The sequence below is a fragment of the Syngnathus scovelli genome, chromosome 18 (genome assembly GCF_024217435.2).
Source record: "Syngnathus scovelli strain Florida chromosome 18, RoL_Ssco_1.2, whole genome shotgun sequence".
In the NCBI taxonomy this organism is placed as follows: domain Eukaryota; kingdom Metazoa; phylum Chordata; class Actinopteri; order Syngnathiformes; family Syngnathidae; genus Syngnathus; species Syngnathus scovelli.
Window position 1 is genome coordinate 5595880 of NC_090864.1, and position 17258 is coordinate 5613137.

General features: G+C 49.2%; 1 protein-coding gene across 4 annotated transcripts in view; it reads left to right on the plus strand.

Annotated features, from left to right (window-relative positions):
* The window catches only part of scn5lab (sodium channel, voltage gated, type V-like, alpha b), a 44310-nt gene that overhangs the window by 14354 nt on the left and 12698 nt on the right, over positions 1-17258 (plus strand). For 3 of the 4 annotated variants that reach the window (XM_049749056.2, XM_049749055.2, XM_049749058.2), the window contains 14 exons: positions 2580-2671; positions 3596-3838; positions 5223-5286; positions 10551-10692; positions 10760-10957; positions 11029-11211; positions 11303-11560; positions 11669-11800; positions 13068-13188; positions 13316-13554; positions 14262-14435; positions 14510-14671; positions 14753-14947; positions 17087-17227. In XM_049749056.2, coding sequence (XP_049605013.1) covers positions 2580-2671; positions 3596-3838; positions 5223-5286; positions 10551-10692; positions 10760-10957; positions 11029-11211; positions 11303-11560; positions 11669-11800; positions 13068-13188; positions 13316-13554; positions 14262-14435; positions 14510-14671; positions 14753-14947; positions 17087-17227 — 2344 coding nt within the window. Of the gene's footprint in view, positions 1-2091; positions 2184-2579; positions 2672-3595; positions 3839-5222; positions 5287-10550; positions 10693-10759; positions 10958-11028; positions 11212-11302; positions 11561-11668; positions 11801-13067; positions 13189-13315; positions 13555-14261; positions 14436-14509; positions 14672-14752; positions 14948-17086; positions 17228-17258 lie in introns of all 4 variants that reach the window. The other variant, XM_049749057.2, reaches the window with a different exon arrangement.

A 17258-nucleotide genomic window follows, 5' to 3' on the forward strand; every position in this document is an offset into this window, starting at 1 on the left:
CAGCCCCTTTAATTCCTTTTGGAATGGCTCAGTGAAAAAATTCTCCAAAACGCGCAGCGAGCTTTGGGCATAATTCCCGACGTGCAACCGACTTGCTTTAGACATCACACCGGCGCGAGCGTGTTTGCCGCGTCAGGCAGAAGTCAGCTGTCAGCAGGGAACGTTTTTAATGAGGTTGAGTCAGCTGAGGGGTAACATGGCTTCCAGGATAGCAGGCAACAATGCAGCCTTGGTCGTGGCCGGAGGGGGCCAAAATACCACTAGGTACATATATTACTTGTTTAAAAGTACAGTTAAATGCAAATTGTCACTCACTCAGGTCATGCATGGTAAAAGTTCCTTTAAAACAAGCACCTATATATACTGTGATTGATTTGACCTGAATATAAAAATAAAAAATAAAATATAACACTTCCACTTCAGTACTTAAGTGAGTGCTGGAAAATCTCTCGGTTTGCTTAGCAATCGGGCGCCGATCAATCAAGCCAATGGCGGTCACGCGACCCGTGCGGCTGCCGCTCGCAAGATAAGCGATCACAATCGAGTGATCGGATCAATAGTTCACCCCGCTGCACTCGACCCGGGTTCGCGCGTCTAATGAAGCGCCACTGTCTAAATGGAGGCGTCTTGATGAAAGTGTCTCCGTGGGCCCGCTTCGGGTTACCCCCTGAGACCGCCCACCGCTGTAACCTCGTGGAAAAACGGCCGCTCCAAAAGGACAAACCCGCCATTAAAACGCCACATCTGCCGCCGGTTATGAGACATGTTACCATTCATCCCGGGAAAGGGATGGAAAAGAAATCAATAAAATCACTAAATCAAGCAAAGTTTGAAGAGATACTACGAAATCGCTTTGATTTGCCTTCAAACTCGTGACAGAAGTTCACAAAACGTGGTGGAATGAAGTGGAATTCTGGGAAATGTCCAAGCTCACTTCCAGCTTTAATGATGCGCCATCGTCCGCTCTTATCACATTATATCGCCATCGCATCAGTAACACACAAGCACACGATGTCAGCGGGTGCACGTCCTTGACCCGCGGGCCTTCCTGCAGTCAGATGGATCTTTAGCGGTACAGGGACACATAAGTCACATATTAGCACACACAGACATGCAACACACACACACACACATACATTGTGCCCCTGAAACGCCACCACAAGCTTTATTAAAAACAGAGTGATGGTCAGTAAATAGACACACCCCTCTGGACACGGATAGACACACACACACACACACACACACACACACACACACACACACACAAACACACACATACACACATACAGACTGACTGATGCTCGTAGCCCCTCCCACCGAGTCACAATTGTCATGGAAACAGTGTCCTTCTTCCTCCACTCACCGTACGTTGCTCCGCCCCTTCGCTGTCTAATGGCGGACGTACGGCCGTCAGTGTCACGTAACAGCAGTTACATGCCTGGCAAGCATTGTTACAGTGTCACGCGGCAGCGTCACATGACAGTAGTCACGAGACAACAGTACCTTGAAGTAGTCAGTGTCACATGTTACGTGACAATATGTCATGATAATACGTTATGTCGTTTTCTCATGTACATGGGGGAAACGTTGAACTGAGCCGGTTTGCTGGCAAAGGAAGAACTCACATTGATGTGGTGATGAATGCTCCAAGTAAAAGTCACGTTTGCGTAAAACTAAAAAGTACAAAGTGAAGCTTTTACTGCCACAGCACCACCGGCATCTGCGCCGCCCCTAACAACCCCCCCCCCCCCACACACACACACACACACACCCTAACACACTAATTCAATCAATCTGCCAGTCAAGGAGAAGAAATATGAGCTCTCCTCCAAGGCTGTTAGCACTGTTAGCACTCGTCAGCCCATGAGGCCAAGCAGCCATCAGGGTTCTTTTATAATGAACATAATGAACAACATTTTTTGGATTAACTTGAATGTGTTCATTTTAAGATGTTTACTAAATCGATTTTTGTTGTCAGTCATTTCTATGACTACTGATATTATTGACAAAAAGAGACGTGTGAGTGTTCTGTTTTGTCTTCTTCTGTTGTCGTCGTTGTCGCTGCTGCACGCGCCACACTGCCCCCCGCAGGCTCTTAACAGAGTTTATCAAAGTAGGAAACCTGCAGGCGCTGAGAACCTTTCGAGTCCTGAGAGCCCTGAAAACCATCTCGGTCATCCCAGGTAAGACCACAGCCGGAGCCCGCCAACACAGGCGGGCGGGCGCCGCCCAACCAGGAAACGCTCGCCATCGCAGTGTGGTCGTAAACGTCTTCCCGTGTCCGGCTCCGTGTGTGTGTGTTCAGTCCCCGTTACCCCTCTGCTTCCCACGGCCGCGGGACGGCCGAAGACAAATCACGGCAGGGAAACGAAAACAGGAAGTCAGCTGGAGGGTGTTAGAAGCCAAGTCTAGTAGTGCAATAAATGCTCGGTTGGGCTTTCTGTGGTGTCGCGGCCCTCCAGGTGGCATCCGCGTGCGCGTCCATCTGGTTGGCGGATTGTCCAATGGCGTGCGTGCTTGTTTGTGTGTCTGTGCGTGACGCCTCTTGTGTGTCTTTGTGTTGTCTGGCCTTGTTGCAGATATGTCACTGAGTTTGTTGACCTGGGTAATGTGTCGGCCTTGCGGACGTTCAGGGTGCTGCGAGCGCTCAAAACCATCTCAGTCATCCCAGGTGAGCGCCCCACCCCCCAATCTGTAACCTATAGTCGTTTTTTTGGGGGGAGTGTCCAATCAATTCAAATGGCGTGATAAATGTACCGATTGAGCTAATTCTGCATCTCTTCTGAATCCTCAGCTTCGAAAGTAATTCATATATAAAAATGATTCTGGCTTTTGTTAAATTATGTACCAAATGTTGATGCTCGGTGATAGCCAAAAACTACTGATTCAAATTCCAGATTTAAAAAAAAAAATGCGCGTTGATGCTAACTGACCTTGGTATGCCGCCACTTAGCATGTTAGGAAAGTAGCTTTAACAACTTCTCCTATACTTGTGGTGAGGCGCCAAATAACAAAAGCAGTAACAGCACGTGCTCTTTCCAAAGTTACCAATGTTACACCGTTAGCATTTGTTAGCATCAAACCGCATCATTTGATTCAAAATGCCCAGAATAAATGTGCCAGTGATTGACTCCTGTCAGAATTCTTCCTCCATGTTTTCTTCCTCTGTGTTTCTTCTCCTTTTTCATGTTGCGTTGGTCCAAAGTGCTTTTGGTAGCTTGTCTGTGTTGATTTTCTGTCATCCAGGTCATACTAAGGAGAATGAAGGCAACCATACTGTTAGTTTTTAAAGTTTTGCTTTTAGTCCAAAAGGCTTTTAAATTTTAGGTGTGAAGTCTGCCATCTTCAACAACTAACAAGAGTCCAGTTGTCTCTCTTCAACTTTTGGTTTTGTTAGCTTGATAGTCTTGGGTCGTGCGTTGGTCATCACTCCCATTCTTTACTCACTCACGATGGCACTATATTGTGGATAGACAGCCGTTTTCTTTGTTGCGCGACTAGAATGTCCACGTCAGTTTCAGTTAATTCTCAATTGTTTTGTTGCTATTAGCCGTTAGCTATGGGCAGTATGCTGACGCTATGCTCCTTCCGCAAGGCCTGAAGACAATTGTAGGCGCTCTGATCCAGTCGGTGAAGAAGCTGGCTGACGTGATGATCTTGACCGTCTTCTGCCTGAGCGTGTTCGCACTCATCGGCCTGCAGCTCTTCATGGGAAACCTTCGCCAGAAGTGCGTCCGCAGCACGGCGCACTGCGTCAACGACAGCCTGCCCGCCAATGCGTCCTTCTTCTGCAACAACAAGACTTGGACGTCTATGAGACACTTCATCAATGATGAGGGTGAGTATTTTTACCCGCTTGGGGTCACATCCTCTTTTTTTACACTGTAGTATCTGTGATGTTGACTGTATGCGTGCTGTAGCTTTGAAAGTTGGGCCAAAGTTAGGTAATGAGACTGCAGAGTTGGCTGGATCTTAACCGGCTCAATGTTTTTTCAGTTGAAGCCGTGTGATTACAATTCTATCTCGCAGTGGTAAGCTACGTTAAGTTAGCTAACAACAATTACTTCACTGTAGATGAGCAGTTGTGTTACTTCAGCAAGTTATACTTTGCAATAGGCGCATGGCTCTTTAGCTTCTTTCATTTTATTGTGAAACAATCCAAACCCTACTTGTGTGATATTCCTGCTTCTCGCACCCGCCTTCCCGTATTAGTGAGCACATTGCGCTGGTTGCTAATGCAGCTGGATGCTAATGCTTCTGCTATTTGTGTCTCCACCCGTCACAAACCAACAAAGCAAACAAACCAACAAACGAGCGTCCCTGCAGGCGTCTATCGACCCTCTAAAAGCTGCCGTGAAACCCGAGAGTCGAGCCACTGTGCTGATCAATACCCCAGCAACATTTACCTTCCCTGTCCCGCCACAATAAAAGTTTTCTCATAGCATTAGATATACTTCTTTTCCACACCACACCTGTCCTGTCACAGTAAAAGTTTTTTCCGCCGCAGTAAATATTGTCTTTGAGCATTGTGTAAAGTTTGTTTCTACATCACATCTGTCCCACCACAATAAAACTCGTCGTTTAGCTTCACGTAAAGTAGTTTGTGCGTCGAAAGAAACAAACTTTATTTTGCAGGAAGTGTATTTTGCTCTCCTGATTACTTTTGTGTGGGATGAATGTTGTGTGCATGTGTACGTGGTGCGCGTGCATGTGCTGAATAAAAGATGAGCGTGCTCAAAGTTGTTCCCATAAGGCGAGTGGATGAAAATGTCAAGCTAGCTTTTAAGGTCAGAGTTTGGCGTCTTCTTATGCAACTCCGACTCACACGGGAATGACTTTTCACAATAAAACACTGACTTTCTTCCCGCTATCAGTGGCATCCTCCGTGTCTGAGCCGCCTACTCACGCGAACCGACCGCCAACTCAAGGGAAGTGACTGGAGACGTTGTTAGGCATCTCCGTGCTTGGCTTTACCGTTGCAGCTTAGTGCAACTTGTTTGTTCTTTTTTTTTAAATTTAAAAAAAAGTTCAGCTTTACCCCTCCCACTGTTTTCCGATACAGCTCAGTGCTGCCAGGCATGTTGTGGCATAATGTGGTACTACACTCAAGATGTAACTCATAACTGGGACTTGCCTCTCACCCCATAAAAACAGTTGCGTAAAAATACATAACGTTGCTGCAATATGACACAAATTTGATTTTTTTAAATTTTGTCTTTCAGACAACTTCTACAAGGTGGAAGGGGCCAAGGATGCGTTGATCTGTGGCAACAGTAACGACGCAGGGTGAGTCCACCTCAGTGTCGAAAAAAGAAAGGGTAATTTTGTGCAAGTGTGCTACGCCGCGGGATCATGTGACACGAGGTTTTAGGACGGACGAGGTTCAGCACTCACTGTTGACGCTAAGAGCGGTAGGATGACACTCTGAATGACACCACTATCAGAACAGCATCATTCAAGTGTGTGTGTGAATGTATGTGAGTGCATGTGTGCTAGCCTCCAGCTAGTCAGCCAATCGCGCCGCGTGAAACTATCTCAGGATGCTAACACATAGCTCGCAGGCTAGCACGAGCCTGCCACAAGAGAGTTGGGAAAGGATGGAGGTTCAGGTGAGGTGAGGCGGAAAGGAGGATGGAGGGAGGACAAGATGCAGGGAAGAGAAGGAAATGTAGTTGGGAAAAGGAAGGAAGCAGATGATGGAGCAACAGCGAGCCAACGTGGAGGTGAAGAGGAGCAGATGGCAGGAAATGGAGCAAACAGATGGAGCCAAAAAAGAACAAACAAAAAGAAGAATGAATGAATAGAAATTAGCAAAAACGTGCAAACAAGCGATAAGTGGCAGGAAAAAGGGAAAGACGTCTGGGCAATGCGTTAGCATTAGCATGCTTGCCCCAGTTCTAAAATTCCCGGGCCAATTAATGTTTTGTTTTGTAGACTTCAGACTTCCTTCTGCTGCGACCATCATGACTTACATCATCAATGAAGACTTTAAAGGAAAAAAAGAGACAGGCCACACGACAAGATGCAAACCACTCATCAGCAAAACAATCCTGAGGATGATGCGTGGTTGCAGTAACCACGGCAATGACAGTCAATGTTGTAGTTACAGGTGTTGCAAAACAGTGTTGCCTTCACTTGCTGCGTCGCGTGTCGCTGCGCACAAGCGCCGCTGACAGTGACGCTGATGCCACCACCGCTGCTGGCGACCGTGGGCCGCACGCACCAGGCCACTACGGCCGCCCTTGGGGCAAAGGTCACTGAGCTAAGCCGCTGCGACATACTTGCTGCGACCGCTCGCTGAGCTCAGCACTAATTCATCATCATCATTATGTAAATGAGCATCCATTTTCTGTAGCCCTTGTCCTCGTTAGGGTCACGGAGTTAGGGCCAGTTGAGCCTAGTTGACTATAGGCAAGAGGTGGACGCCCTGGACTGGTCGCCAGCCAATCACAGAACAGATAGAGACAAATAATGGCTGCTGTAGCGACCAGTCTTTCTGGGTTGTGCGGCGCGCTGTCATGCCAGCAGTTAGAAGAGAAATATGGCCGAAGGGGGGGGGGGGGGGGGGGGGGGGGGCTGACTTTCCTGGAACACGTCGTATGGACCATATTCATCATTCCATTAGCCGCCTTCTCTGCTGGTGGTCGCCACCCCATGCTTTACACTCCCGTGTGTGTGTGAGTGTGTGTGAGTGAGTGCATATGTGTGTGTGAGTGAGTGCGTGTGCGTGCGTGCGTGTTTCTAAAGTTCCCGGCTTGCACTTGTACCTTGTAACATTATGTTAAAAGCTACACAGATCAATAACTCAACTCCAACACCAAAACATTTTTCTAAATGGTTGTTGATTTCTTTTGTGTGTGTGCGCGTGAGTACGTGTGCGCACGCGTGTACTGGGTGCTCTGTGAGGTCTGTTACGTGTAGAGCCAAAGAGGCTTCCACCAAGCTCTCCAAAGGGCCAGTACCAATCTTGGTACAATGTGTGCAGTGGTTTAAAGTCCCAAGTTAAAGTCCCAAAGTCCCAATGATCGTCGTCACGCACACATCTGGGTGTGGTGAAATTAGTCCTCTGCATTTAGCCCATCCTCGTGTGATTTTGATCCATCCCCTGGGGGAGAGGGGAGCAGTGAGCAGCAGCGGTGCCGCGCTCGGGAATCATTTGGTGGTCTAACCCCCCAATTCCAACCCTTATTGCTGAGTGCCAAGCAGGGAGGCAATGGGTCCCATTTTTATAGTCTTTGGTATGACCCGGCCGGGGTTTGAACCCACAACCTTCCAGTCTCAGGACGGACACTCTAACACTAGGTTAATTAATTAATTAATTAATTGGTTTAGTCCCGCCCGCACAGTTTGATTGTAGCCAATCACCTTTGCGCTGGCAGAATGATTGCCAGCCTGTCGTCCTTATCCTTGGCACTGCCTTGGTGCCACCCAGGCCACTCAATCACACAAATAGAGAGACAGACAGACAGAGCCTGAGTGGGCCTGTGCGCAACCATGCTAATTGCTAAAGCTAAACATCAACGTGATGACAAAGATGTCTGACAGCAAAAACATTTTCGGACCTTTCTTGCCGGCTGACATCTGAGCCCCTCAGACCCTCTTGATAGTGTGTCATTGCCTTATGATCAACTGAAATACACACACACACACATGCGCACGCACAGCCCCCTGATGTTCCCGCCACTCCACCAACTAAGCGCTAATTGGTTAGCATGTTGTTTCAGTCCAGCTGTCACATGCTGAACTTTAAATACCCCAAGTGGCCAAAAAGTATTGGGACAACGGCAGGGCCTCTGGGAAAACCTTCTGAGATTTGGGGGTGTTCCTCCACACCAAAGTCATCCACCAATGTGTGCCAGACCACATGTACACTTTGGATTCAATCCAAAGATTTGTTTGATTTGTTGGCAAAAGACGGGACGGCACTTCAAGTTTTGAGTTTCATTTAAACGCTTTAAAGCTTCGCCATCAGACGGCAAATTCGATTTTCCTGAGCGAGACGAGCTGAAACCTTATCTTATTTGTCCTTTACTTACCCAGCGTGCTTTGCCCAAGTGTGTGTGTGGTCACGCACGAGTGTGTCTTTGTGTGAGCGTGTGCGTTTGTGCTCAGACATCAAGCCGGTTGTTCCAAAGCTAGCAACTGTAGTGTTTGTCCAAGCGTGTTGCTCACTCATTAGCGTTAGCCATCAAAGCGCCGCAACCGTCGCTAACAAGTGTCTGGCTCCGCCCACATGGCTCCAAAGGCTATTTCAAGAGCCGCTGCTGATGTCACCCGACAGACATTCAACACGAGTGAAACCACTCTGACCTCTACCAAGGCCACTTTTAACCTCCACCCAGGTCGACCGTTGACACCCTGCACCCAGCTCTGATTCCTCTGAGGTATTGGTGACCTCTGACCTCTTGAAAGATGCTGAGCCAGGAGTTAAAAGCTAGACATTTTTGAAAAGTCACCTGACACCAGGGTCACTACATGCTAAGGCTAGCATGTCTTTGAATGTCGTCATGTGCCACGCCTTATGCATGCAAATCATTTGAGTACACACACATACACAAATCAAACACACATGAACATTAACATGCAAGCATATACATACACACACACATACAAGTAAACACACGTGCACACGCACTACCAGACGTACAACAAATATAAGTGCACACATACACGCATGCATGCACACACACCCACACACAATCCCACGCTCACACAAATACTCTGATCCACCCATCTCTCAACAGAGGTGGCACAAAACAATCTCCCTCGGCAACCAGCACAGGGATACGGTTGCCATAGTGATGCTAAGGATTGGCTTCCGACCAGGCCTCAGTTTACCTGAATGTAATAATTAAAGGTGTGTGTGTGTGCATGTGTGTGTGTGTGCGCGCGTTTGTAACGGGAAACCAAATGGAATGGCACGCACGCTCATCTTGTTTTGCGTTGTTTGAATCCATCTGTCGTTTCTCTGTTTTTGTCTCACAACAGTTTCTCTCTATCAACTTTGACCTCACACACTTCTCTTCCTCTTCACACACTTTTCATTGAAGTCTCTTTTTATTCTGCACTCACAGGAAAATGTGTGTATGCATGCTTGGGCGTCTGTGTGTGTGAGGGTTGTGTCAATGGGAGCTGAGGTGGAGGGTCTGAAGTGGCGTCCCCCCCATGAAAGCAGGCCGAGGTGCGTGTGAGCGATAACTGCGGGCTCTCTCGCTCTCACACCTCTCACGCCAGCTCGCACACGTGGACACGCCCTCCCGTCTACATTTTCCAGATCTCTCGCACACTCTGGGTGTCCTCGAGGTCCTTAAGCGCACCGACACACACACGTACTCTGGGGCCATCAGACACACTCACACGCCACTGTGTTGACTCACTTGTATGAGATGGATGCATGGAGGGATGACGTGCACGCGTGTGCGAGACGGCACGGCCTTGCTCGGGGTGGGTGTCAGTCTAAGCGCCATCAAGATGACAGCTGACGACTGATTAGTCACATTGTGTGTGTGTGCGCGCGCGCGTGTGTGCGCGCGCGCGTGTGTGGATGTGTGTGTGCATCCGCGCGTCACCCCGCCACCCCTCGTGAGCGTACGCATTGTTTGTAATATCAGCACAATGTCCAGGTTAGCGTATTCTATTAGCATCGACGTTGTGATGTTTGTGTTAGTAGCGCTTTGAAAGTACATTTGCATTGATTGCTGCTCAGCTTTTTATTATCACATTAAGAAGAAGGACTGCTTGTTACCGGCAGGCCTCAGCATTACTCTTGTTTCGCAAAAGTTTCATGCAAGACAAAACAACAATCTGGACTTGTATGGAAAGTCGTTGGAGTGTTTATTCCATGTTCGCCAAAAGTGGAGACGTGAAGTATTGACAGGATTCAGTGGCCACTTGGTTTACTATCAAAGGTAACATAAAACAAAGAGACACCTAGCTTAGTGTAATTAAAACAATTACATGCAATAGATTAGACTTTCAGTTAGCTAGCTTAATGCTGATGCTAAAGATCTACAACTAATTTTAGTGCCGTACTGATGAGCTGCCTCAAGGTTCCAAGGAGCAGCCCAATGTCCAAACTGTTTACTTCTGTCATTGCTGTATGTTTTTATGAAGTACAATATTTTTTTTCCTCCTGAAAATACACATTGCAACAATTATAACGCTAAAACCTTGCTTCAATGGTGTCACTGATGTCCTGTCCGCGTGGGCTGCGATGGATGCGATAGGAACCGAATGTGGAATATCCATTTTGCCTGTATGTTCCGTCTCGCGATGACACATGTGGGCGGGTCCCGGTCACACGGCGCTAACTAGCCTACCGAGGATGCGGGGCTGCTGTTTGTGTCAGGAAAAGATGGAGGGCGGGATGCTGTCCAGCCACTTCGAATGTGTGTGCTGCTCTTCTTGGTTGCATAATATCCTCCCGCCCGTCATCACGATTCCCAACTGACAGTGCATCAAATGCTAACGTGCTAGCAGTTGTTCTGCTAAAATATTGTAAAAATAGTAACATCAGTATGGAAATGCTTTTAAATGTTGTCATGCCGCAGGAAGTGTCCTGACGGATTCGAATGCCTGAAGGCAGGACGCAACCCCAACTACGGCTACACCAGTTTCGACACCTTCGGCTGGGCCTTCCTGTCGCTCTTCCGACTCATGACTCAGGACTACTGGGAGAACCTCTACCACCAGGTAGCATTAGTATCCAGAGTAGCTACCCGCTCGCGTCCGCCACGCCGCTAACCGCGAACGTGTGCAGACGCTACGCTCGGCCGGTAAGACCTACATGGTGTTCTTCGTGGTGGTCATCTTCCTGGGCTCCTTCTACCTGGTCAACCTCATCCTGGCCGTGGTGGCTATGGCGTATGAGGAGCAGAACCAAGCCACCATCGCCGAAGCCTGTCAGAAGGAGCGTGAGTTCCAGCTGGCCGTGGAGCGGTTGAAGAGGGAGCAGCAGGTGGTGCTACATCGTTAGCTTAGTCGCACAACTCTTAGTGTCGTTACTTGAACCTTGACTCGTCCCACCAGGCAGCTGCGCAGAAAGCGACGGACTCTGATTCACTAATGTCGCCGGAAGTGTCTCCCTTTGGACCTCCGCTGGACCTGATGGAGGAGCGGCGGCGCAGTCAGGCGCTGGTGGGAGTGGCTGACGTGGAGGCCAACCTATCAGAGGAGAAGCTGCTGCAGGGTGACGGGACGGAAAGCGCCAAGGTGAGGACACCAAGAATACGTTTTTGACTGTTATCAACTTACATTTTAAGACATCAGGAAGCAACATCCATCTACCCACTTCCCTTCCCAGCCCCTCCACCCCTTGCTGGCTCGGTCTTTCTCCACCAGAACTAGGCGGAGCAGCCAGGTGTCGTCCATTTTTAATTTCCGGCTGAGGAGTCGCGGCTCAGAGGCGGAGATGGCCGACGATGAGTACAGCGTGCCGGGCGACGTGGTGGAGAGTGCCGGGGGCCGCACGTACAGCGGCAGCACCTTTGGTGGAATACTGACGCAACCGTGGCCCAAACGCCGACCCAGCACCTACAGCAACACCAGCAGGAACTCGCAGGTAACAACACGCAAGGACGAGTACTAACTTGAAAACTCCCTTTGGTTTGTTGCTAGCACGGTATTAGTTGTTCCCGCTGAACTGGAGAGTGTGTGTTTGTGTCTTCAGGTATTTTATCCCACTTTGAACATTAACGGGAAGCTCTTTGTTGCCATGGACCATAACGGAGTGGTCTCGCCACCGCCACCACTGCAGGGGCAGCTGCCTGCCTGCACCATGGAGAAGGTCAAGGAGGAGAGTGTGAGTGTTGTTAATGTGTGTGTGAGTGAGTGTGTTGTCACAGTGGAAACAATGGTGGAGACTGCATCCATCCAACACTCAGACATGTGAATTATGAATCAGCACTTTGCATAGTTGCTCTCTGATATCATGAGCTAAACACATGCGCGCTCACACACACCCAAACACACACTACAACTCAGATAACAGTAAACGCACTGGCATGGTGCTTTTTGGGGTCAAGGGTCATAGAAACTGCTTGTACTTGATGTTGGGCAAGCTTTCAGTCAAGAAGACCACAGCCACCAGGAGTCAGATTGCATTTCATGTTAACAAATTAATGCCTGATAAATGTTGTACTTTCAGCTTTCATATTCAACTTATTGTTCTTAATTTTGGGGGGGACAACAAATCACTGCGGTTGACCCGTCCTCTGTGTCATTATGAGTCTGCAAAGTTACGTGTGGGTGCCGAGCTTCCATCCCGCCGCTCGCAGCTGAGGACGGATGGAGCTCGGTTGCCACGGAAATGTTACCATGGTGACCCACAGCCGCTAACCAGAGGCAAACCAGAGCACCACTGGCGGCCAGCGGCGTTTTCTTTTTCTTTTAACCAGCCTCCCCAATGGCGGTCTGGCAGGCAGGCGGGACGGAGGAGGAGGCTGGCACGGCATTGTGGGAGGTGACCTTTGGTAACCTTTGGTAACTTAAACGATGCTGCGTCATGTCTCATTGGAGAGAAGGAAATGTTATGCAAGCACACCCGAGAACGCTATGCGCTCCAAACTTAGGCAACTTTATCGGAATCAATCAATACGGCACTTGAGACATCAAAAGTCCAGTTAAGTGCATCTTTAAGTCTCATTGGATTGTGTACCTAATGAAGTGGCCACTTGCACACGCGCGCGCGCACACACACACTCTGATAGCCTCAATCAAAAAGCAAGCATTAAGCAGCCCCTGCATTAAATCTCATTAGATTGTGTACCTAATGAAGTGGCCACTTATGTACACACACACATACACACACCCGCATGCACACAAACAGACACTTCGACAGCGTCAATCAAAAGCGAGCATTAAGCCGCCTTGCATTAAATCTCATTTGATTGTGCACCTAATGAAGTCCCCACATGTGCACAAAAACGAGTACACACATCGAATGCAGATTTTGCAGAGTCTCTAAACCGGCTCACCAACCCCCCATTTTGAGAAGCACTAGTGTACATCTTGTGCGACAAACGTGTTTTGTGTGTGAATATGTGACCGTGTGGGCGTGGTTCTGGCAGGTCCCGACGTCAAGCACCGAGCTCAGCACGGTTCTGCTCCCTCGGTCGGCGTCCATGCTGGGCTCAGCGCGGCGGGACCGGGCGCCCAGCGCCGCCAGCCACCTGACAGACGCCATGGAAGGTGAGCCCGGCCGTTAGCTAACAGTCGTGATTTGGACATGTTTGAATCAGTTTTAAGACTAGTCCGACTTTGAATGACGAGACGGTACGAAGCAAGTTTGTAATTGTTTTGTAACCCGACCGCCCAGAACTGGAGGAGGCCCACAAGAAATGCCACCCGTGTTGGTATGCCTTCGCCCATCGCCACCTGGTGTGGGAGTGCTCCCCCTGGTGGCTGAAGGTCAAGCATCTGGTGAAGATCATGGTGATGGACCCCTTCCTGGACTTGGCCATCACCATCTGCATCGTCCTCAACACGCTCTTCATGGCCATGGAGCACTACCCCATGACGGACGAATTCAACGGCATGCTCAGCATCGGAAACCTGGTAAGGTGCTCGAGGGCCATGACCCTCCCCCCAAAACCTCAACTCATTGGTCTGGAAGTACTGAGTTGGCCATCTGTGGCCCTCGGGCCGTAGCTTGCCACCCACAATATAATGGAGATCATATGATTAGCGTAATGCTAACCTTTAATGCAAAACGCCATCGACGGCTATCTGAGATTAGCATTGATGGCGGGGTAATTCTAAACCATAACATGAGGACTGCCAACAAGATTGTAGACATCGATTGTCTTTGTGCAGTCCTGACATGATCCTCTGCATGCACACGCACACACACACAAACACGCACGCCCGCGCGCACACACACACACACACGCACATACACACACACACACACACACAGACAAGCTGAAAAGGCTAAAAGGCAAGCTAAAGGCAATGCAAACATCTGTGAGGATTACGGGATTTATCCGTTTAACAATTGAGCGGTGCAGCGCTCTGTGGGCCTGACACCATGACTCGGCGTTTTCTTAGACCTCAATGGCTTGAAAGTTTGCAGCGCTCACACAAGAAGTGTGTTGACGCTGCACCACGCGCAGCGTGTCTTATGTCTGCAGATGACAGCGCCGCCCTTTTCGACTTCAGCAAAAGTACTTGAGGACAAATATTGGCAAATAGTCAACGTGGTAGAATGTTATGCAATGCTCTCAGGCTCTCCCTGGCGTCTTGCGCTTGTTGTTGCGTTTCAGGTGTTCTCTGGCATCTTCACCGCCGAGATGGTTTTGAAGATCATCGCCCTGGACCCGTACTACTACTTCCAAACGGGCTGGAACATCTTTGACAGCATCATCGTGTGCCTCAGCCTGATGGAGCTCGGGCTGTCCGAAGTGGAAGGACTCAGCGTGCTGCGATCTTTCCGACTGGTGAGCCACGCCTGCGACGCTCACGCAAACGGCGGAAGAATGGAAGCTCATCCCATCTCTCCGTCGGCCGTCAGCTGCGAGTGTTCAAGCTGGCTCGCTCGTGGCCGACCCTGAACACGCTCATCAAGATCATCGGCAACTCTATGGGTGCCCTGGGCAACCTGACGCTGGTGCTCGCCATCATCGTTTTCATCTTCGCCGTGGTGGGCATGCAGCTCTTTGGCAAGAACTACCAGGTGACCTCACAACTCCATTAAGTTTTCTAAATTAGGTCTCAACTTTTAGGACAACAGTTGACCCCCTCTCTCCCTCCCCAGGACTGTGTGTGCAAGATCTCCAAAGACTGCTCCCTCCCCCGCTGGCACATGAAGGACTTCTTCCACTCCTTCCTCATCGTTTTCCGCGTTCTGTGCGGCGAGTGGATCGAGACCATGTGGGACTGCATGGAGGTTGCCGGACAGCCGCTCTGCATCCTCGTCTTCATGCTCGTCATGGTCATTGGGAATCTGGTGGTAAGTCAACGACCCACACCCGCCCCCCCACCCCCTCCCCAAGAGCTCCCTCGGGCAGCGCACCCACCCACCCCCAGCTCACAAGACCTTTTCAACTGCTTTATCATCACGTTGGGAGACAAGCTTGAACGCTTGCAAGCGACATTTATTCAGTCAGGGATTTGGGGGGGGGGGTTCTATTCACATTCCAAAAGGCAGTTTTTGCTCTTCTTTCCCGAAAATTCTTCGAGTAAATGTAAGCGGGTGAATGTAGCGTGTCACTTTCCACTTCTGCTTTTACATCAGCAAATTTTTCTTTCTTTTTGTTTACATCGCTGCTTTGAAGTTTTTTTTTTTTTTTAAGTATCCACAGTTGGAGATATTGCGATTTGAAAACATCTCATTTCCTTTATAGATGTGCGTGTGTGTGCGTGCTGACACACACGCGTGCACACTCAGCAGCTCATCTTGCTCGACATGAAGAGCAGAGAGGAGAGATTTTTTTTTTCGGTGGATAACGAGCTCGCCTATCATCTTCCACTCGACGGGCGCACGCGCTCACGCACACACACGGTAGCTCAGCTTTCGATGAAATTTACCCCATGAAGCTGTCACATGTCTGCACTTCCATCATTGTATCAAAGTATTGTATGTGCGTGAGAGTGTGTGTGTGCGTGTGTGTGTGTGTGTGTGTGCGTGTGTCCATTGTGGTAGCTCAAAGCAGATTGTGGGTGGGGGGGTGCTAATCAAACACACAAACACGCACTTATTCTTCTCCTGTCAGCAAGCGCAACTCTATCTCCTCCTGCAGGGGACGGGCTGACCCCAGCCGATGAATGAATATGTCCGACACAAATGCGTGTGCGCGTGCGAGCGTGCGTGTGTTCAGCTGCGGCAGGTGAGCAGATGTTTGCTTTGCTCTTTCTGCTTATGACAAACGAGCAGGTGAACGCGTTTCCCTGAGCAAGCAATTCACCTGCTGAGCCTCCTGACGCTGGGCGACGACACCCTCCTCCTCATCCCCCCTCATTTTCACGTTTTGACAAGAAAGGAGCCCGCTGTGAAGGCAATCATGCCAAACAGACGGATGTTACGAAAGCAGCCGTTTATCCACACAAACTTTTGACCCGAGGTCTGTGCGGCCAAGCCACGTGGGGGAGAGACATTTTTTCACATAAGCTGCAACCAAGAAAATCTTTATTCCCGTTTTTTTTTCCTGCAGAGGTTCAGGAAGTTAATGCTGGGAAAAAATAATTGTGAAAGTAGCGCTCTTCCTACAAAGCTCCTCTCGCGCCGTCCCTTAGGCTAGTCCGTCTTCCCAGGGGGTTTTGCTTGCAGCATTTTGTTGTGATGAGGAGGAACGCCAAAAACAGATCACCTCACTGCTCGTTTATCACCCACACCTGTGTGTGTGTGTGTTTGTTTGTTTGTGTGTGTGTGTAAGAAAGACTATTTGAGGTGAACTTTACTGAGTTCACACAGAGAGGTTTGTTTAAATCTCACCGACATAAAAAACACATTTCATCTACCAAAGTCACAACACGATCAGTTTGTGTTCTACACACACACACACACACACACGCTCTCACAGACATTTTATATTTTGTCTTTCATGTTCACTCATTACCGGCTGAGAAATGATTTGTAAACAACTTCTAAATGAGTTTGAAATGTCCTCAAGTTTAATCCCGCAAAGTATTTTCTTCCTTCCTTGGGGGAGGTAACACTCTCACAAGCCACGATTGTTTACATCCGTTGGCATGCGTCAGGTCGTAGGTCACTGGTCCAGAAAACTCGCCCGGAAAGCCGTCGGCTGGCCGTGTTGCTCTGTGGGACAATCAATAGTATTGATCTATCGCTGCCTGTCCCCCAATCACACGCCGGTATTTTTGGCCAGTGAAATCTGTTACATACCCGCACTGATTACACAAACAACACACACACAATGACACCAGCCGATGGTGTCGATTCACCAAAACACACACAGGGTCAGGTCACAGATATTGACCCACTGGCCTGGGAGCGTCTGGATCCAATACTTATGTAACAATTGCTCGCAGTCATGTGTGTGCATTCATTCATATCATTGCTAACATGCTAAGCTATATGCTAAACGTCACAGCAATTGTGTTCAGTTTGTTTGTATTTGTGCGTCCATAGTTGCTGAACCTGTTCCTGGCGCTGCTCCTCAGCAGCTTCAGCTCTGACAATCTGTCGGCGCCCGATGACGACGGCGAGATGAACAACCTCCACATCGCCATCCACAGGATCGGCCGAGGCCTGGCCTGGTGCCGCCGTCAGGTGGGAAGGCGATTTCACGAGCCCTTCTGTC